At 46.6% G+C, this 20,997-nt stretch overlaps 1 protein-coding gene and 1 pseudogene across 1 annotated transcript; one reads left to right on the top strand and one right to left on the bottom strand.

Moving 5' to 3' along the window:
• The window catches only part of LOC115113822 (testis-expressed protein 2-like), a 63,095-nt pseudogene extending 48,566 nt beyond the window's left edge, over positions 1-14,529 (top strand).
• Positions 14,530-14,592: 63 nt separating this feature from the next.
• Positions 14,593-18,237, bottom strand: LOC115113821 (RING finger protein 151-like). Its single transcript, XM_029641809.2, has 5 exons — positions 17,927-18,237; positions 17,323-17,468; positions 16,844-16,940; positions 16,292-16,521; positions 14,593-15,114 (listed from the first exon to the last, which is right to left on the bottom strand). The coding sequence occupies exons 1-5, from the start codon at positions 17,927-17,929 to the stop codon at positions 14,856-14,858; spliced, it is 735 nt and encodes a 244-aa protein (XP_029497669.2). The 5' UTR covers positions 17,930-18,237; the 3' UTR covers positions 14,593-14,855.
• Between the last annotated feature and the right edge of the window lie 2,760 nt (positions 18,238-20,997).

Here is a 20,997-nt window from a genome sequence, read left to right as displayed (position 1 = left end):
GCTAGGTTAGGGCTAGGGCTAAGTTAGGGTTAGGGCTAAATTAGGGTTAAGGCTAAGTTAGGGTCAGGGCTAGGGCTAAGTTAGGGCTAGGGCTAAGTTAGGGTTAGGGCTAAGTTAGGGTCAGGGTTAGGGCTAAGTTAGGGTTAGGGCTAGGGCTAAGTTAGGGCTAGGGCTAAGTTAGGGCTAGGGCTAAGTTAGGGTTAGGTTAGGGCTAAGTTAGGGTTAGGGCTAAATTGGGGTTAGGGTTAGGGCTAAATTAAGGTTAGGGCTAGGGCTAATTTAGGGCTAGGGCTACGTTAGGTTAGGGCTAGGTTAGGGCTAGGGCTAAGTTAGGGTTAGGGCTAAGTTAGGGTTAGGTTTAGGGCTAGGTTAGGGCTAGGGCTAGGTTAGGGTTAGAGCTAAGTTAGGGTTAGGGCTAAATTAGGGTTAGGGCTAAGTTAAGGTCAGGGCTAAGTTAGGGTTAGGGCTAGGGCTAAGTTAGGGTTAGGGTTAGGGCTAAGATAGGGTCAGGGTTAGGGCTTGGGCTAAGTTAGGGTTAGGGCTAAGTTAGGGTTAGGGCTAAATTGGGGTTAGGGATAAATTAGGGCTAGGGATAAGTTAGGGTTAGGGCTAAGTTAGGGTTAGGGCTAAGTTAGGGTTAGGGTTAGGGCTAGGAGTTAGGGTTACGGCTAGGAGCTAAGTTGGGTTAGGGTTAGGGCTAGGGCTAAGTTAGGGCTAGGGCTAAGTTAGGGCTAGGGCTAGTGCTAAGTAAGGACTAGGGCTAGGTTAGGGTTAGGGCTAAGTTAGGGCTAGGGCTAAGTTAGGGTTAGGGCTAGGACTAAGTTAGGGTTAGGGCTAGGGCTAGAGATTAGGGTTAGGGCTAGGGCTAAGTTAGGATTAGGGCTTAGCTAAGTTAGGGTTAAGGTTAGGACTTAGGGGCTAAATTAGGGTTAGGGCTAGGGGCTAGGGCTAAGTTAGGGTTAGGGCTAGGGCTAAGTTAGGGTTAGGGCTAGGGCTAGGGCTAGTTAGGGTTAGGCTAGGGCTAAGTTAGGGTTAGGGCTAAGTTAGGGTTAGGGCTAGTGCTAAGTTAGGGTTAGGGCTAGGACTAAGTTAGGGCTAGGGCTAAATTAGGGTTAGGGCTAGGGCTAAGTTAGGGTTAGGGCTAAATTAGGGTTAGGGCTAAGTTAGGGTTAGGGCTAGGGCTAAGTTAGGGTTAGGGCTAGGTTAGGGCTAGGGCTAAGTTAGGGTTAGGGCTAAATTAGGGTTAAGGCTAAGTTAGGGTCAGGGCTAGGGCTACGTTAGGGCTAGGGCTAAGTTAGGGTTAGGGCTAAGTTAGGGTCAGGTTAGGGCTAAGTTAGGGCTAGGGCTAAGTTAGGGCTAGGGCTAAGTTAGGGCTAGGGCTAAGTTAGGGTTAGGGTTAGGGCTAAGTTAGGGTTAGGGCTAAATTGGGGTTAGGGTTAGGGCTAAATTAAGGTTAGGGCTAATTTAGGGCTAGGGCTAAGTTAGGGTTAGGGCTAGTGCTACGTTAGGGTTAGGGCTAGGTTAGGGCTACGGCTAAGTTAGGGTTAGGGCTAAGTTAGGGTTAGGGCTAGGCTAAGTTAGGGTTAGGGCTAAGTTAGGGGTTAGGTTTAGGGCTAGGGCTAGGTTAGGGCTAGGGCTAGGTTAGGGTTAGAGCTAAGTTAGGGTTAGGGCTAAGTTAGGGTTAGGGCTAAGTTAAGGTCAGGGCTAAGTTAGGGTTAGGGCTAGGGCTAAGTTAGGGTTAGGGCTAAGATAGGGTCAGGGTTAGGGCTTGGGCTAAGTTAGGGTTAGGGCTAAGTTAGGGTTAGGGCTAAGTTAGGGTTAGGGCTAAATTGGGGTTAGGGATAAATTAGGGTTAGGGCTAAGTTAGGGTTAGGGCTAAGTTAGGGTTAGGGTTAGGGCTAAGTTAGGGTTACGGCAGGGCTAAGTTGGGTTAGGGTTACGGCTAGGGCTAAATTAGGGTTACGGCTAGGGCTAAATTAGGGTTAGGGCTAGGGCTAAGTTAGGGCTAGGGCTAAGTTAGGTTTAGGGCTAGTGCTAAGTAAGGACTAGGGCTAGGTTAGGGTTAGGGCTAAGTTAGGGTTAGGGCTGGCTTAGGGCTAGGGCTGGCTTAGGGTTAGGGCTAAGTTAGGGTTAGGGCTAAGTTAGGGTTAGGGTTAGGGCTAAGTTAGGGCTAGGGCTGGCTTAGGGTTAGGGCTAAGTTAGGGTTAGGGCTAAGTTAGGGTTAGGGTTAGGGCTAAGTTAGGGCTAGGGCTGGCTTAGGGTTAGGGCTAAGTTAGGGTTAGGGTTAGGGCTAAGTTAGGGTTAGGGCTAGGACTAAGTTAGGGCTAGGGCTAAGTTAGGGTTAGGGCTAGGGCTAAGTTAGGGTTAGGGCTAAATTAGGGTTAGGGCTAAGTTAGGGTTAGGGCTAGGGCTAAGTTAGGGTTAGGGCTAGGTTAGGGCTAGGGCTAAGTTAGGGTTAGGGCTAAATTAGGGTTAAGGCTAAGTTAGGGTCAGGGCTAGGGCTAAGTTAGGGCTAGGGCTAAGTTAGGGTTAGGTCTAAGTTAGGGTCAGGGTTAGGGCTAAGTTAGGGTTAGGGCTAGGGCTAAGTTAGGGCTAGGGCTAAGTTAGGGCTAGGGCTAAGTTAGGGTTAGGGTTAGGGCTAAGTTAGGGTTAGGGCTAAATTGGGGTTAGGTTAGGGCTAAATTAAGGTTAGGGCTAGGGCTAATTTAGGGCTAGGGCTACGTTAGGGTTAGGGCTAGGTTAGGGCTAGGGCTAAGTTAGGGTTAGGGCTAAGTTAGGGTTAGGTTTAGGGCTAGGTTAGGGCTAGGGCTAGGTTAGGGTTAGAGCTAAGTTAGGGTTAGGGCTAAATTAGGGTTAGGGCTAAGTTAAGGTCAGGGCTAAGTTAGGGTTAGGGCTAGGGCTAAGTTAGGGTTAGGGTTAGGGCTAAGATAGGGTCAGGTTAGGGCTTGGGCTAAGTTAGGGTTAGGGCTAAGTTAGGGTTAGGGCTAAATTGGGGTTAGGGATAAATTAGGGCTAGGGATAAGTTAGGGTTAGGGCTAAGTTAGGGTTAGGGCTAAGTTAGGGTTAGGGTTAGGGCTAAGTTAGGGTTACGGCTAGGGCTAAGTTGGGTTAGGGTTAGGGCTAGGGCTAAGTTAGGGCTAGGGCTAAGTTAGGGCTAGGGCTAGTGCTAAGTAAGGACTAGGGCTAGGTTAGGGTTAGGGCTAAGTTAGGGCTAGGGCTAAGTTAGGGTTAGGGCTAGGACTAAGTTAGGGCTAGGGCTAAGTTAGGGTTAGGGCTAGGGCTAAGTTAGGATTAGGGCTAAGTTAGGGTTAAGGTTAGGACTAGGGCTAAATTAGGGTTAGGGCTAGGGCTAAGTTAGGGCTAGGGCTAAGTTAGGGTTAGGGCTAGGGCTAAGTTAGGGTTAGGGCTAGGGCTAAGTTAGGGTTAGGGCTAAGTTAGGGTTAGGGCTAGTGCTAAGTTAGGGTTAGGGCTAGGACTAAGTTAGGGCTAGGGCTAAATTAGGGTTAGGGCTAGGGCTAAGTTAGGGTTAGGGCTAAATTAGGGTTAGGGCTAAGTTAGGGTTAGGGCTAGGGCTAAGTTAGGGTTAGGGCTAGGTTAGGGCTAGGGCTAAGTTAGGGTTAGGGCTAAATTAGGGTTAAGGCTAAGTTAGGGTCAGGGCTAGGGCTACGTTAGGGCTAGGGCTAAGTTAGGGTTAGGGCTAAGTTAGGGTCAGGGTTAGGGCTAAGTTAGGGCTAGGGCTAAGTTAGGGCTAGGGCTAAGTTAGGGCTAGGGCTAAGTTAGGGTTAGGGTTAGGGCTAAGTTAGGGTTAGGGCTAAATTGGGGTTAGGGTTAGGGCTAAATTAAGGTTAGGGCTAATTTAGGGCTAGGGCTAAGTTAGGGTTAGGGCTAGTGCTACGTTAGGGTTAGGGCTAGGTTAGGGCTACGGCTAAGTTAGGGTTAGGGCTAAGTTAGGGTTAGGGCTAGGGCTAAGTTAGGGTTAGGGCTAAGTTAGGGTTAGGTTTAGGGCTAGGGCTAGGTTAGGGCTAGGGCTAGGTTAGGGTTAGAGCTAAGTTAGGGTTAGGGCTAAGTTAGGGTTAGGGCTAAGTTAAGGTCAGGGCTAAGTTAGGGTTAGGGCTAGGGCTAAGTTAGGGTTAGGGCTAAGATAGGGTCAGGGTTAGGGCTTGGGCTAAGTTAGGGTTAGGGCTAAGTTAGGGTTAGGGCTAAGTTAGGGTTAGGGCTAAATTGGGGTTAGGGATAAATTAGGGTTAGGGCTAAGTTAGGGTTAGGGCTAAGTTAGGGTTAGGGTTAGGGCTAAGTTAGGGTTACGGCAGGGCTAAGTTGGGTTAGGGTTACGGCTGGGCTAAATTAGGGTTACGGCTAGGGCTAAATTGGGGTTAGGGTTAGGGTTAGGGGCTAGGGCTAAGTTAGGGCTAGGGCTAAGTTAGGTTTAGGGCTAGTGCTAAGTAAGGACTAGGGCTAGGTTAGGGTTAGGGCTAAGTTAGGGTTAGGGCTGGCTTAGGGCTAGGGCTGGCTTAGGGTTAGGGCTAAGTTAGGTTAGGGCTAAGTTAGGGTTAGGGTTAGGGCTAAGTTAGGGCTAGGGCTGGCTTAGGGTTAGGGCTAAGTTAGGGTTAGGCTAAGTTAGGGTTAGGGTTAGGGCTAAGTTAGGGCTAGGGCTGGCTTAGGGTTAGGGCTAAGTTAGGGTTAGGGTTAGGGCTAAGTTAGGGTTAGGGCTAGGACTAAGTTAGGGCTAGGGCTAAGTTAGGGTTAGGGCTAGGGCTAAGTTAGGGTTAGGGCTAAATTAGGGTTAGGGCTAAGTTAGGGTTAGGGCTAGGGCTAAGTTAGGGTTAGGGCTAGGTTAGGGCTAGGGCTAAGTTAGGGTTAGGGCTAAATTAGGGTTAAGGCTAAGTTAGGGTCAGGGCTAGGGCTAAGTTAGGGCTAGGGCTAAGTTAGGGTTAGGGCTAAGTTAGGGTCAGGGTTAGGGCTAAGTTAGGGTTAGGGCTAGGGCTAAGTTAGGGCTAGGGCTAAGTTAGGGCTAGGGCTAAGTTAGGGTTAGGGTTAGGGCTAAGTTAGGGTTAGGGCTAAATTGGGGTTAGGGTTAGGGCTAAATTAAGGTTAGGGCTAGGGCTAATTTAGGGCTAGGGCTACGTTAGGGTTAGGGCTAGGTTAGGGCTAGGGCTAAGTTAGGGTTAGGGCTAAGTTAGGGTTAGGTTTAGGGCTAGGTTAGGGCTAGGGCTAGGTTAGGGTTAGAGCTAAGTTAGGGTTAGGGCTAAATTAGGGTTAGGGCTAAGTTAAGGTCAGGGCTAAGTTAGGGTTAGGGCTAGGGCTAAGTTAGGGTTAGGGTTAGGGCTAAGATAGGGTCAGGGTTAGGGCTTGGGCTAAGTTAGGGTTAGGGCTAAGTTAGGGTTAGGGCTAAATTGGGGTTAGGGATAAATTAGGGCTAGGGATAAGTTAGGGTTAGGGCTAAGTTAGGGTTAGGGCTAAGTTAGGGTTAGGGTTAGGGCTAAGTTAGGGTTACGGCTAGGGCTAAGTTGGGTTAGGGTTAGGGCTAGGGCTAAGTTAGGGCTAGGGCTAAGTTAGGGCTAGTGCTAAGTAAGGACTAGGGCTAGGTTAGGGTTAGGGCTAAGTTAGGGCTAGGGCTAAGTTAGGGTTAGGGCTAGGACTAAGTTAGGGCTAGGGCTAAGTTAGGGTTAGGGCTAGGGCTAAGTTAGGATTAGGGCTAAGTTAGGGTTAAGGTTAGGACTAGGGCTAAATTAGGGTTAGGGCTAGGGCTAAGTTAGGGCTAGGGCTAAGTTAGGGTTAGGGCTAGGGCTAAGTTAGGGTTAGGGCTAGGGCTAAGTTAGGGTTAGGGCTAAGTTAGGGTTAGGGCTAGTGCTAAGTTAGGGTTAGGGCTAGGACTAAGTTAGGGCTAGGGCTAAGTTAGGGTTAGGGCTAGGGCTAAGTTAGGGTTAGGGCTAAATTAGGGTTAGGGCTAAGTTAGGGTTAGGGCTAGGGCTAAGTTAGGGTTAGGGCTAGGTTAGGGCTAGGGCTAAGTTAGGGTTAGGGCTAAATTAGGGTTAAGGCTAAGTTAGGGTCAGGGCTAGGGCTACGTTAGGGCTAGGGCTAAGTTAGGGTTAGGGCTAAGTTAGGGTCAGGGTTAGGGCTAAGTTAGGGCTAGGGCTAAGTTAGGGCTAGGGCTAAGTTAGGGCTAGGGCTAAGTTAGGGCTAGGGCTAAGTTAGGGTTAGGGTTAGGGCTAAGTTAGGGTTAGGGCTAAATTGGGGTTAGGGTTAGGGCTAAATTAAGGTTAGGGCTAATTTAGGGCTAGGGCTAAGTTAGGGTTAGGGCTAGTGCTGCGTTAGGGTTAGGGCTAGGTTAGGGCTACGGCTAAGTTAGGGTTAGGGCTAAGTTAGGGTTAGGGCTAGGGCTAAGTTAGGGTTAGGGCTAAGTTAGGGTTAGGTTTAGGGCTAGGGCTAGGTTAGGGCTAGGGCTAGGTTAGGGTTAGAGCTAAGTTAGGGTTAGGGCTAAGTTAGGGTTAGGGCTAAGTTAAGGTCAGGGCTAAGTTAGGGTTAGGGCTAGGGCTAAGTTAGGGTTAGGGCTAAGATAGGGTCAGGGTTAGGGCTTGGGCTAAGTTAGGGTTAGGGCTAAGTTAGGGTTAGGGCTAAGTTAGGGTTAGGGCTAAATTGGGGTTAGGGATAAATTAGGGTTAGGGCTAAGTTAGGGTTAGGGCTAAGTTAGGGTTAGGGTTAGGGCTAAGTTAGGGTTACGGCAGGGCTAAGTTGGGTTAGGGTTACGGCTAGGGCTAAATTAGGGTTACGGCTAGGGCTAAATTAGGGTTAGGGCTAGGGCTAAGTTAGGGCTAGGGCTAAGTTAGGTTTAGGGCTAGTGCTAAGTAAGGACTAGGGCTAGGTTAGGGTTAGGGCTAAGTTAGGGTTAGGGCTAGGGCTAAGTTAGGGTTAGGGCTAGGACTAAGTTAGGGCTAGGGCTAAGTTAGGGTTAGGGCTAGGGCTAAGTTAGGGTTAGGGCTAAATTAGGGTTAGGGCTAAGTTAGGGTTAGGGCTAGGGCTAAGTTAGGGTTAGGGCTAGGTTAGGGCTAGGGCTAAGTTAGGGCTAGGGCTAAATTAGGGTTAAGGCTAAGTTAGGGTCAGGGCTAGGGCTAAGTTAGGGCTAAGTTAGGGTTAGGGCTAAGTTAGGGTCAGGGTTAGGGCTAAGTTAGGGTTAGGGCTAGGGCTAAGTTAGGGCTAGGGCTAAGTTAGGGCTAGGGCTAAGTTAGGTCTAGGGATAAGTTCGGGTTAGGGCTAAGTTAGGGTTAGGGTTAGGGCTAAGTTAGGGTTAGGGCTAAATTGGGTTTAGGGTTAGGGCTAAATTAAGGTTAGGGCTAGGGCTAAATTAGGGTTAGGGCTAAGTTAGGGTTAGGGCTAGGGCTAAGTTAGGGTTAGGGCTAGGTTAGGGCTAGGGCTAAGTTAGGGTTAGGGCTAAATTAGGGTTAAGGCTAAGTTAGGGTCAGGGCTAGGGCTAAGTTAGGGCTAGGGCTAAGTTAGGGTTAGGGCTAAGTTAGGGTCAGGGTTAGGGCTACGTTAGGGTTAGGGCTAGGGCTAAGTTAGGGCTAGGGCTAAGTTAGGGCTAGGGCTAAGTTCGGGTTAGGGCTAAGTTAGGGTTAGGGTTAGGGCTAAGTTAGGGTTAGGGCTAAATTGGGGTTAGGGTTAGGGCTAAATTAAGGTTAGGGCTAGGGCTAATTTAGGGCTAGGGCTAAGTTAGGGTTAGGGCTAGTGCTACGTTAGGGTTAGGGCTAGGATAGGGCTAGGGCTAAGTTAGGGTTAGGGCTAAGTTAGGGTTAGGGCTAGGGCTAAGTTAGGGTTAGGGCTAAGTTAGGGTTAGGTTTAGGGCTAGGGCTAGGTTAGGGCTAGGGCTAGGTTAGGGTTAGAGCTAAGTTAGGGTTAGGGCTAAGTTAGGGTTAGGGCTAGGGCTAAGTTAGGGTTAGGGTTAGGGCTAAGATAGGGTCAGGGTTAGGACTTGGGCTAAGTTAGGGTTAGGGCTAAGTTAGGGTTAGGGCTAAATTGGGGTTAGGGATAAATTAGGGCTAGGGCTAAGTTAGGGTTAGGGCTAAGTTAGGGTTAGGGTTAGGGCTAAGTTGGGTTAGGGTTACGGCTAGGGCTAAATTAGGGTTAGGGCTAGGGCTAAATTAGGGTTAGGGCTAGGGCTAAGTTAGGGCTAGGGCTAAGTTAGGGTTAGGGCTAGTGCTAAGTAAGGACTAGGGCTAGGTTAGGGCTAGGGCTAAGTTAGGGTTAGGGCTAAGTTAGGGTTAGGGCTAAGTTAGGGTTAGGGTTAGGGCTAAGTTAGGGTTAGGTTTAGGGCTAGGGCTAGGTTAGGGCTAGGGCTAGGTTAGGGTTAGAGCTAAGTTAGGGTAAGGGCTAGGGCTAGGTTAGGGTTAGAGTTAAGTTAGGGTTAGGGCTAAGTTAGGGTCAGGGCTAAGTTAGGGCTAGGGCTAAGTTAGGGTTAGGGTTAGGGCTCAGTTAGGGTCAGGGTTAGGGTTAGGGCTAAGTTATGGTTAGGGATAAGTTAGGGCTAGGGCTAAATTAGGGTTAGGGCTAAGTTAGGGTTAGGGCTAAGTTAGGGTTACGGCTAGGGCTAAATTGGGTTAGGGTTACGGCTAGGGCTAAATTAGGGTTAGGGCTAGGGCTAAGTTAGGGCTAAGTTAGGGTTAGGGCTAGTGCTAAGTAAGGGCTAGGTTAGGGCTAGGGCTAAGTTAGGGTTAGGGCTAAGTTAGGGTTAGGGCTAGGGCTAAGTTAGGGTTAGGGCTAAGTTAGGGTTAGGTTTAGGGCTAGGGCTACGTTAGGGTTAGGGCTAGGTTAGGGTTAGAGCTAAGTTAGGGTAAGGGCTAGGGCTAGGTTAGGGTTAGAGCTAAGTTAGGGTTAGGGCTAAGTTAGGGTCAGGGCTAAGTTAGGGTTAGGGCTAGGGCTAAGTTAGGGTTAGGGCTAAGTTAGGGTCAGGGTTAGGGTTAGGGCTAAGTTAGGGTTAGGGATAAGTTAGGGCTAGGGCTAAATTAGGGTTAGGGCTAAGTTAGGGTTAGGGCTAGGGCTAAGTTAGGGTTAGGGCTAGGGCTAAGTTAGGGTTAGGGCTAAGTTAGGGCTAGGGCTAAGTTAGGGTTACGGCTAGGGCTAAGTTAGGGTTAGGGCTAAGTTAGGGTTAGGGCTAGGGCTAAGTTAGGGTTAGGGTTAGGGCTAAGTTAGGGTTAGGGTTAGGGCTATGTTAGGGCTAGGGCTAAGTTAGGGCTAAGTTAGGGCTAGGGCTAAGTTAGGGTTAGGGCTAAGTTAGGGTTACGGCTAGGGCTAAGTTAGGGTTAGGGCTAAGTTAGGGTTAGGGCTAGGGCTAAGTTAGGGTTAGGGTTAGGGCTAAGTTAGGGTTAGGGTTAGGGCTAAGTTAGGGTTAGGGCTAAATTAGGGTTAGGGTTAGGGTTAGGGCTAAGTTAGGGTTAGGGTTAGGGCTAAGTTAGGGTTACGGCTAGGGCTAAGTTAGGGTTAGGGCTAAGTTAGGGTTAGGCCTAAGTTAGGGTTACAGCTAGGGCTAAGTTAGGGTTAGGGTTAGGGCTAAGTTAGGGTTAGGGTTAGGGCTAAGTTAGGGTTAGGGCTAAGTTTGGGTTACGGCTAGGGCTAAGTTAGGGTTAGGGCTAGGGCTAAGTTAGGGTTAGGGCTAAGTTAGGGTTAGGGCTAGGGCTAAGTTAGGGTTAGGGCTAAGTTAGGGTTAGGGTTAGGGCTAAGTATGAGTAAGTACCTTTTTTTTTAGTATAATTCAAAATGTAATAAGAAATTGGTCCTTTACATGTGGTCATTTTATATAAACTATTTATTCGTTGAATTTACAGAAAATGTGCTATATCGTGATATGTGTCGTTATCAAGATATGAAATAACCTATATCGGGATATGAGATTTTGGCCATATCGCCCAGCCCTACTTGGAACATGTTGGTATTACAGACTCAGTCAGGGACAGGTTGAAAATGTCAGTGAAGACACTTACCAGTTGGTCAACACATGCTCAGAGTACACGTCCTGGTGATCAGTCTGGCCCTGTGGCCTTGTGAGTGTTGACCTTACATCGGCTACGGAGAGCGTGATCACACAGTCGTTCGGAACAGCTGGTGCTATTGTAACAGTATATACTTTACGTCTGTCCCCTTGCCCCGACCTGGGAGCGAACCAGGGACGCTCTGCACAGTCACCCTCGATGTATCGTTACCCATCGCTCCACAAAAGCCGCGGCCCTTGCAGAGCAAGGGGAACCACTACTTCAAGGTCTCAGAGCGAGTGACGTCACCGATAGAAACGCTACCAGTGCGCACCACCGCTAACTAGCTAGCCATTTCGCATCGGCTACACTCTCATGCATACTTCAGCATTGCTTGCCTGGAAGTGAGCATAGAAGTAATTTAGATCGTCTGTATGTTTTGTGAAAACGGAAGAGTTGGGATTTGACAATTCCCCTAAAAGTATAATTGTAGTGAAGTCTTGTAGGTTGTGTTGCCACCCTCCGAAGATATTGTCCAGATAACATTTATAGAACAGGGGCAGCAATTGGCATTTGGCCAATGCCGTTGTCTACCAGTCCGCCATGTATATATTGGCATAAGCTGGGCAAACTTCTTGCCCATTGCTGTCCCATGAGTTTATAGGTTGTGTTTATAGTTGAATGTGAAGTCATTGTGTATGAGGCCCAGTTCAAGTAGTTGTAGGATATGTGTGTCTGGTCTCTGTGGTTGAGGGTTATGGTTGTGGTTAAGGGTAAGGGTAAGAGTTGAACCGGGATGTGGACATAAATCTAAGTTTATGGTTAGGGTTGTGGTTCCAACTATAGGTAGCTGTGTGCGGGACTGCTCTCTGAGTAGTGGGCATGTCGAAATAAGTGGGTGGGTCAAAATAAATGGGCGTGGCGAAAGTACACTGGTATTGGATGGTCTCTTGATTGGACAGGGTTGTTGCCAGGTAACACCACTCAGACGAGCCTATTTTGTTCAGTCACATTCAGGAAGTGCGTGGAAGATGCTAAAGCAGTTTTAAACACACACACAACTCAAACTTTTATGAAAGCAAAGATGTACAATTATTACCAGTTTTCTATGTGTCATGCATAGTATTGCTCAGTCGCATAATCATTTTGACATACACAACTCAAACTTTTATGAAAGCAATCGTGACGAGACATGAAGATCTGCCACCAGGGTAACCTCCTTCGAATCTCCTGATATTATAACGTGCTAGTATCAGACGTCTATCAGCATAGGCTGTAAGCTATTTTGGCTCGACTCGATTCATAAATTAGTCGTCATCGGCATGTCAGCAAACTTTCAGCCGGGTATGCCACCCATTGGTCTGCCCTTCAGCAAACTTTCAGCCGGGTATGCCACCCATTGGTCTGCCCTTCAGTAAACTTTCAGCCGGGTATGCCACCCATTGGTCTGCCCTTCAGCAAACGTTCAGCCGGGTATGCCACCCATTGGTCTGCCCTTCAGCAAACTTTCAGCCGGGTATGCCACCCATTGGTCTGCCCTTCAGCAAACTTTCAGCCGGGTATGCCCCCATTGGTCTGCCCTTCAGCAAACTTTCAGCCGGGTATGCCACCCATTGGTCTGCCCTTCAGCAAACTTTCAGCCGGGTATGCCACCCATTGGTCTGCCCTTCAGCAAACTTTCAGCCGGGTATGCCACCCATTGGTCTGCCCTTCAGCAAACTTGCTACCGGTGTTTAGGAATGGGACATAGACAAAATTGATAATGACATTGCGCACAGTAGCCTGCACAACTGCAATGAAATTTGATAAATGTAAAATGTTAAGATATTTGCATTTACATGCAGTGTTTTCTCAAAGCCTGAGTGATTTTACAACACCATCATTCTGAGTTTCCCAAACTTCCTCAAGTTCTTTTCGATGCGCATTTGCACTAATCTCTGCACTCACGTGAAAGAACTGACAGATAGTCACATGAATTACGTGTGCTTTCGATACGCCTACGCTCTTTCGACACCCCTATCTATTTATTTTCGACACACCCAATCAGCTAACCCTTTCTCTGTGGTTGAGGCTAGGGTTATGGTTGAACCAGGATGTGAAATGTGAAATGTGGACATGAAGCTAGGGTCAGGGTTAAGGCTTAAGTTTAGTCTCAGTGAGATTTTTAACCTGTGTTGTTGTGTCCAAGTACAGACCCTTCCTCAGTGTTCTGGCTGACAGTGATGAGGAGTCCTCCGGTTCTTCTGACGAGGAGGAAGTACTGCTCTCAGAGCCCCAAGGCATTGTGGGAGAAAAGGGGACTCTACCTGGACCTGAAGGGTAATGGATGTTCCATTCTCTTACACGCCCAATATAGTCGGCCATGTGGAATGATATGATGTTTTTCCTGACTGTGACCTTCTGCTGTATTGCACACTAAGGGCTCGATTCAATCTGTAGCGCTGAAGCTCTTTGTTATAGCCCAATTGATATTTAAAGGCAATGTTCCTGTGTTAGCGGAGACTGCATTCACGGTAAACATTATCCCTCTCTTTTCCTCTCTCCTCCCCTCTGCAGGGTTTCTGCTGGTGGCGGGAAGACAGGCAGGCGGATTTTGAGATTTGTCGACAAAATTGCAAAGTCTAAGTACTTCCAGAAGGCGACAGAGAATGAGTTCATCAAAAAGAAGATTGAGGAGATGTCCAACACGCCCCTGCTGCTGGCAGTGGAGGTTCAGGAGCTTTCTGGAACACTGGCTGTCAACATCCCTCCTCCCCCTACTGATAGAGTATGGTACGTCCCACACTCAACATCTCTCCTCTCCCTACTGATAAAATATGGTACGGCGTTAGAGATAGATAGAGGACTGATCTTTGTATCTGTGCCATTATAGCGTCTGTGACAGTGTAACGGATGTGAAACGGCTAGCTTAGTTAGCGGTGCGCGCTAAATGGCATTTTAATCGGTGACGTCACTTGCTCTGAGACCTTGAAGTAGTGGTTCCCCTTGCTCTGCAAGGGCCGTGGCTTTTGTGGAGCGATGGGTAACGATGCTTCGTGGGTGACTGTTGTTGATGTGTGCAGAGGGTCCCTGGTTTGCGCCCGGGTATGGGCGAGGGGACGGTCTAAAGTTATACTGTTACAACAGCATAGGCAGCGCCAATTTTGAGGTAGTCAATTTTCTTCTTTACGATTGGCTGATCCCTGTTGATGATCCGGTTGGACATGACTCCAACAGGGCAACCAGGAGGGATAAGCCAATGAAGTTCCACCCAGTTGACCACATTAAAATCATGAAAGCCCTCAATGGCTCTGCCCATGCTAATATGACCTTTTGGCCACTAGAGACCTCTATCATCCTCTATGGGTATGGCTCTACATTCAATATCCCTCCTCCACCTAATCATAGAATATGGTATGGCCCACACTCAATATCCCTCCTCCCCCTACAGATAGAATATGGTACAGCCCACATTCAACATCCCTTCCCCCCATTACTGATAGAATATGGTACAGCCCACACTCTATACCCCACCTCCCCCTATTCGTACAATATGGTATGGCCCACACTCAATATCCCTCCTCCCCCTGCTAATAGAATATGGTTTGGCCCACACTCAGATATACTCTATGGCTCTGCCCTGAAACAACCTAGTTCGTATTCATTCAGCTTCACTCTATTTATTAATTTACGTACTTGCATCTTCAGGATGAAAGACAAGTATTTTGTTGTCAATTAGAGTAAAAGGCCGGCCAAATGATTACTGGCTCTATGTATTTATTGATGATCCTGTGTGTGTGTGTGTGTGTGTGTGTGTGTGTGTGTGTGTATTCCAGGTACAGTTTCAGTGTACCTCCCAAGCTGGACCTGCATGTCAGACCCAAGTTGGGGGAGAGGGAGGTCACCTTCTGTCATGTGACTGAGTGGATTGAGAAGAGGCTGCAGGATAGAGGTTCCAGGTTAGACTTCTCTATCCTCTCTCTCGCACCCCTCCCTCCCTCACCTTGTCTACCCTTGTATCTCTCACCTCTCGCCCTCCCTTGTCTTTTTTCATCTGTCTCTTCCTCTTTTCCTCTCCCCCTTATCTCCCCCCCCTTCCTCCCTCCCTCAACTTCCCCACAAATCCAAAGTAAGACAATCTACCCCAAATAAAACAATGAACCTATCTTCCCTCCATTCCAGAATGTGTTTGTGCTGCCCAATATGGATGACATCTACCTGCCTCTAATGCATTCTGGGATGGACAGTCCTCCAGCGGCCCAGCAGACCCAGCAGTGTCCGTCCCAGTCATCAGACCACTCCTCCATGGAGTCGATTGAGAGGATCTCCCAGGACAAAACTACTACAGAGTTGGACTAGTGCCTCCCTGTGGCCCAATGACGCTATGACACCCTTGAAGTTCTCATAGCACTACAAGTAGATGTGTCACCGAATGTAGTGGGATACTTTATATTACAGAACTTCAACTGAAGTCATACCTTTGGTCAATGTTTACATGTGAGGAACAGTAATGAGGTGTGAGTTTCCTTGCTGTTTTAATTGTTTACAGTTCAATGTCCTTTTGAGCAGACAGTCCATATTTAATACATGAAAATGAAAACAATCATTGAATAAAACCATGACATGAGGAAGTGTTTTTGTCATGTTTTTAATCATTTGAGATTTGGTTTTGCCGAAATACAATAATCAACCTAATAAAAACATTCTGAAAAGAAAACAATCCAGAAGAATACATTTGCAGTCTTTACAAAATACACCAAAATGAAATGAACAGTTTCATTCAAATCATTCAAATCCAAAACCTCTTTAATTTTCACATTTTCGCATAAACAGATTTGATATAAAAACCATTATGTCACATAAAACTGAATTAATAATTTGTGAGAAAAAAAACACAAATAAAAACCTGTACCCATCTCAAGAGCTGCTGCTACTGCTGCTTGTATTACTCTCCCCTGTTGTCTCCCCCTCTCCATATCCCTCATACACCTCTCCACCCTCCTCCCCCTCCCCTTCTTCCTCCCCCTCTCCCATGACCTCTAGGCTCTCACAGATGAGCGCCACCTGCCTCCTGACGTGTGTCATGGCGGTCTGCATTCTCCCCATCTTTCTCCGGAGGGCGCTAGCGATGGCTCTGTGACTCTGCCTCTGGGCCTCCACATGCTGCCTCAGCTGCCTAGGGTAACCATCATTATCATCATAGGGATTCATGCATTTATACTGAGCTTTACTTAGAGAATTTGTATATACTCCCAATCAATATTAGATAGAATGTTGTGGCTCCCCCTTGGGGGAAGACAACCTGTGATTACCTAGGTTACCCAGTTGGCTCACATTAAAAACGTGACCTTTTTCAAACACAATTTTCTTGTCTGCTTGTTTTAGGCAATTACAAAACTACATTTAAGAAAGTACAACATATCTAAAGTACAACATAGATAACTATTCAACATTACCTGCTCCAGAGCTCTCTCACTACTTAGAAAAACCTAATATAGTAGGGCTTCCCTCATGCCCCTTTTCATGACAGTGCTAGCAGCCACTTGTGAGTGAGTGCTAAGCTTGCAACCAACCAGAACATTAAGCTAGCCAAGACCAACTACACAAACAAACAGACTATAAAGTAGTGAGTGGAGTTACAAACGGACTGTACTAAACAACTTAAATGTCTTACCTGTAATGAAATGTTTTCTACACACATAGCTACATGTACCCTACTAGGACACCGGTCCCCGCAATTCCCACTCTCCCACACCACACCACCTGAAGCCACAGGCTCTATTCCCCTACGTGGGAGCATTGGAACCACAGGTCGGGATTTTTGACCTGGTTACATGTACATTGAACAACAAAGCAGCTTTTCAACATGTTTTGTTATTTTTGTTTAACAAAAAATCTACGAAGTTGATTCTATTACAATGGGGGTCAATGGGAAATAATGTTTGTTTCCCCCAATTTGTGGCCGTGGTCGACGGGAATTCCTTCTTCTGACTTGACTGTCGACTCAGAGCATTATAAAGGGGAAATTCTAGCCTGGAATGCAAACTGAATATTGTTCCACTTCCTTTCCTTTTCAGTAATATTCAGTTAGGATTCCAGGATAGAAAACTCACCTAATCTACTACCAAATAAATAAAGTGAGGCATGCTTCTAAATTCAAAATACAAACGCTATATCCATTCTGTCTCACCTCATCCACCCACTCCTAGTGTTTTAACACCCACCCACTCCTAGTGTTTTAACACCCACCCACTCCTAGTGTTTTAACACCCACCCACTCCCAGTGTTTTAACACCCACCCACTCCCAGTGTTTTAACACCCACCCACTCCCAGTGTTTTAACACCCACCCACCTGAAGCAGTTGTGCTGGGGCTGGGTGGCCTGAGTGAGCAGAGTACCACAGCCCATGGGGCAGAGCTGGCTCCAGTGCTGGCAGTGCTGTGAGTGGACCTCCAGGGCTGAGCGGGGCACCAAGGAACCACAGCCCTGGTGGGGGCATGGGACCCTCTGGAACTGGCAGGAGGAACTATGGAGGAACTCCTCAGACAGAGGGAAAGTGGCTGAGCATCCCTCGTTGTTACACTACAGGGGAGAGTGAGAGGGGTAGAGCAGAGATGAGCGGAGAGGGAAGGAGAGAGATTAGAGTGAAGAGGAGAAGAGAGGAGAAGAAGTGGAAGAGTGTGGGAAAGTCAAAGATTGCCGAAGGTTGTTTGAATGATCTATGAAGAAATAATTTATTCAATATGAGAGGCATGATGACATGTGAGACAGGGAAAGTTCCTCTATGCTTGAAACATCCTATTTCCTTGACACTATGAGGCCCTCACACATTGCTTACAGAGAAAAATGAACTCTATTACTTTGTAATAGAAACACTTAGCAACATCAGGCGGTGATAACTCACCTTAATCCTGAGGCGGCTGATAGTTTTACTCAATTTGTACATGACGAACATAAAGCTGGGACTGATAGTGTTCCTACAGCAGGGACATGTCTCCTGTCTAGAGAAGAGAGCTGAATTGAATCAATAACATTCATTTTACACTTTGAAAGGATAATTTCTACAGTCGAAAACCTGAAGAAACTAGATGGTAATCATCTTTCAGCACTGTGAAAACGTACCAAAATCAGAATCTTGTGTTCTAAAAACACATCCCTCTGGGCACAGATGTAAATTCAACGTCTATTCCATGTTGGTTCCATTTAATTGAAATGACGTGGAAACAGCGTTGATTCAACCGGTGTGTGTCCAGTGAGATGTTGCTTCCTACCTTTCATAATAATACAGCTACTGTCTTTTCTAATGAATAACCAGTTATGGTTACAATATTCCTTCTACCTACAGTGTGTCCTAAACTGAGGACATGACCCAATGTACTGTACCTCCTGAGCCACTGTAGGATGCAGGTCTTACAGAAGACATGGTTACAGGCCACTCTGACAGGACACCTCAGGACAGCTCTACAGATGGTGCAGAGCAGGTCATAGTCTGGACCGTCCACAAACAGGTCCACGTCGTAACCCCCAATCTGAAACACACACACACACACACACACACACACACACACACACACACACACACACACACACACACACGCAGATGCACACGCACGCGCACACAAGAGAAGTTAGTTAGGAAATAAGATAGTTGTACTTTAGGTAACTAAATCAAAGTAATGTCAATAGCAGTAAGTTAGTAAAATCAAAGCCACTCTGTTATAATAAAACATAATACAGGAACAATCAAATCTCAAATGTTTACGTGGTTGACAAATTGCCAGGTCCAGGCACTCCAGTACACAAATTCTTCAACCACATACCTTATTTCAAAAAAGATATAATAATCTGTGTTCCTTTTCTACGACCTCTTAAGTTTTTTGGATACCTGTAGCTCTCTCGACATAAAGTTGTTCTTGAAAATCATAATCCATATTTCATCCATAAAGTCCCTCATCATTATAAATTATATTTATATATATTAACTCACCATAGTTCACTGCTCTGTTGTCAATTGTCATGAGGTCACAGTTGCTTCAGTTTTCATTCCCACAGCTCAGCCCCTCACTCCCTTTAGTTAGGACTGGCCTACATGTCAACAACACAAACAAATATCCCTGTGTGCCAAGCCACAAAAATACACTGCTAAAACACCCTGGAAAAAAGACATCATTTGACCAATAATCATTCAGCTTTCCAGTGGTAAAGATCCATGTCATTCCTCTTCTCTGAAGTTCCACACTATAGTACTTACTGTTAGACTCAAAACTACGTCCAGAGCTAGTGACTAACCACCTGGGTCCTTTTTTTCTCTCTTTTTCTTGTTCTATCTTTTTTTTCTCTCTCTCTTTTTTTGGTACCCTCCAGGTTTTACTGCTTTGACAGGGGGAGTTGCTATGGAAATGAATGGCGGCTGGCTCTAGAGCTTCCAAACCCATCGGCATTCTCTAACTATTGCTCTGACTGATGGCCACAGTGAGTGGGCTACTATGAATAGGCCTCTTTCAGAACTCAGTGGAGGTTTCTATTCAATAAAAAGTACACTTTCGGTTTTAATGACCTTTTAAATGCAATAACAGCCAACTTTATTCTGTAGTTTATTTTATATAACATTCATTTCAATACTTTTGTCTCTGACATTGGCTGAAGGTTTTTAAGAGAGCTTTTTAAAATGTTTTGAAAAATGTGCTATTATTACACATATTTGTTATATTATTGTTGTTATTGTTATTATTATTGTTATTATTAGTGTTATTATTGTTGTTGTGATTATTATTATTATTATAGTTACTATTATTTTTATTTTTATTTCGCAGCTTTGTTTTTTCAATAATATTTCATATCCCGCCAAGTGACCACAGCACCGAAGGAAATCTCTATCAACATGTTAAATGTGCAACCAGAGGGAAGAAAATTCTAGATCACCTGTACTCCACACACAGAGACAAAGCTCTCCCTCGCCCTCCATTTGGTAAATCTGACCACAACTCTATCCTCCTGATTCCTGCTTACAAGCAAAAATGAAAGCAGGAAGCACCAGTGACTCGGTCTATAAAAAAATGGTCAGATGAAGCAGATGCTAAACTACAGGACTGCTTTGCTATCACAGACTGGAACATCAGTCACTGGCTTTATCAATAAGTGCATTGAGGACGTTGTCCCCACAGTGACTGTACGTACATACCCCAACCAGAAGCCATGGATTGCAGGCAACATTTGCACTGAGCTAAAGGGTAGAGCTGCCGCTTTCAAGGTGCGGGACTCTAACCCTTAAGCTTACAAGAAATCCCGCTATGCCCTGCGATGAACCATCAAACAGCAAAGCGTCAATACAGGGCTAAGATCGAAGCTGGTGTAGTATGATTCAATGTTCGTCGGATGTGGCAGGGCTTGCAAACTACTACAAAGGGAAGCACAGCCGCGAGCTGCTCAGTGACACGAGCCTACCAGATGAGCTAAATTACTTCTATGCTCGCTTCGATGCAAGCAACACTGAGGCATGCATGAGAGCATCAGCTGTTCCGGACGACTGTGTGATCACGCTCTCCGTAGCCGACGTGAGTAAGACCTTTAAACAGGTCAACATACACAAGGCTGTGGGGCCAGACGGATTACCAGGACGTGTGCTCCAGGCATGTGCTGACCAACTGGCAGGTGTCTTCACTGACATTTTCAACATGTCCCTGATTGAGTCTGTAATACCAACATGCTTCAAGCAGACCACCATAGTCCCTGTGCCCAAGAACACAAAGGCAACCTGCCTAAATGACTACAGACCCGTATCACTCACGTCCGTAGCCATGAAGTGCTTTGAAAGGCTGGTAATGGCTCACATCAACACCATTATCCCAGAAACCCTAGACCCACTCCAATTTGCGTACCGCCGAAACAGATCCACAGATGATGCAATCTCTATTGCACTCCACACTGCCCTTTCCCACCTGGACAAAAGGAACACCTATGTGAGAATACTGTTCATTGACTACAGCTCAGCGTTCAACACCATAGCACCCTCAAAGCTCATCACCAAGCTAAGGAACCTGGGACTAAACACCTCCCTCTGCAACTGGATCCTGGATTTCCTGACAGGCCGCCCCCAGGTGGTGAGGGTAGGTAGCAACACATCTGCCACGCTGATCCTCAACACTGGAGCTCCCCAGGGGTGCATGCTCAGTCCCCTCCTGTACTCTCTGTTCACCCACGACTGCATGGCCAGGCACGACTCCAACACCATCATTAAATTAGCTGACGACACAACAGTGGTAGGCCTGATCACCGACAACGACGAGACAGCCTATAGAGAGGAGGTCAGAGACCTGGCCACCTGGTGCCAGAATAACAACCTATCCCTCAACGTAACCAAGACTAAGGAAATTATTGTGGACAACAGGAAAAGGAGCACAGAACACGTTCCCATTCTCACTGATGGGGCTGTAGTGGATCAGGTTGAGAGCTTCAAATTCTATGGTGTCCAACATCAACAACAAACTAGATTGATCCAAACACACCAAGACAATCGTGAAGAGGGCATGACAAAGACTATTCCCCATCAGGAAACTAAAAAGATTTGGCATGGGTCCTGAGATCCTCAAAAGGTTCTACAGCTGCAACATCGAGAGCATCCTGACCGGTTGCATCACTGCCTGGTACATTTTTAATCCTTGTTTTAGCCTATTAGTTCATATCTTGATTTTAACCGTTGTTGTATTTATCTATTAATTCAAATACATTCTAAATGTTTATGTGCATGAGATAACAGCCAACTTTGTCTTGCTGTAAAGGAAAGCATTTCCTTCAAGGAAGCATCACACCTTGGTCTGCTAAATGACTCAATTGTAAAAGTAGTGCTATGTACATTATGTATTTTATTTGTTCTGTTTTGATTACTGTTTGGACACCAGGTAGATTAGCCTCTGCAGAAGCTAATTTAGGATACTACTAATACTGATAAATACTACTAATACTACTAAATATTGCAGTAGTAACAGTAACAGTAAACAACTCCCCTTCAGGGTTAATATTAACTCTCTGCTTTATCATACAGGTCCATCCATTCCCATT

Source organism: Oncorhynchus nerka, linkage group LG28 (assembly GCF_034236695.1).
Source record: "Oncorhynchus nerka isolate Pitt River linkage group LG28, Oner_Uvic_2.0, whole genome shotgun sequence".
NCBI classification, from domain to species: Eukaryota; Metazoa; Chordata; class Actinopteri; order Salmoniformes; family Salmonidae; genus Oncorhynchus; species Oncorhynchus nerka.
Note: the sequence above shows the minus strand (reverse complement) of the source record. Positions and strands in the feature narration are given on the sequence as shown.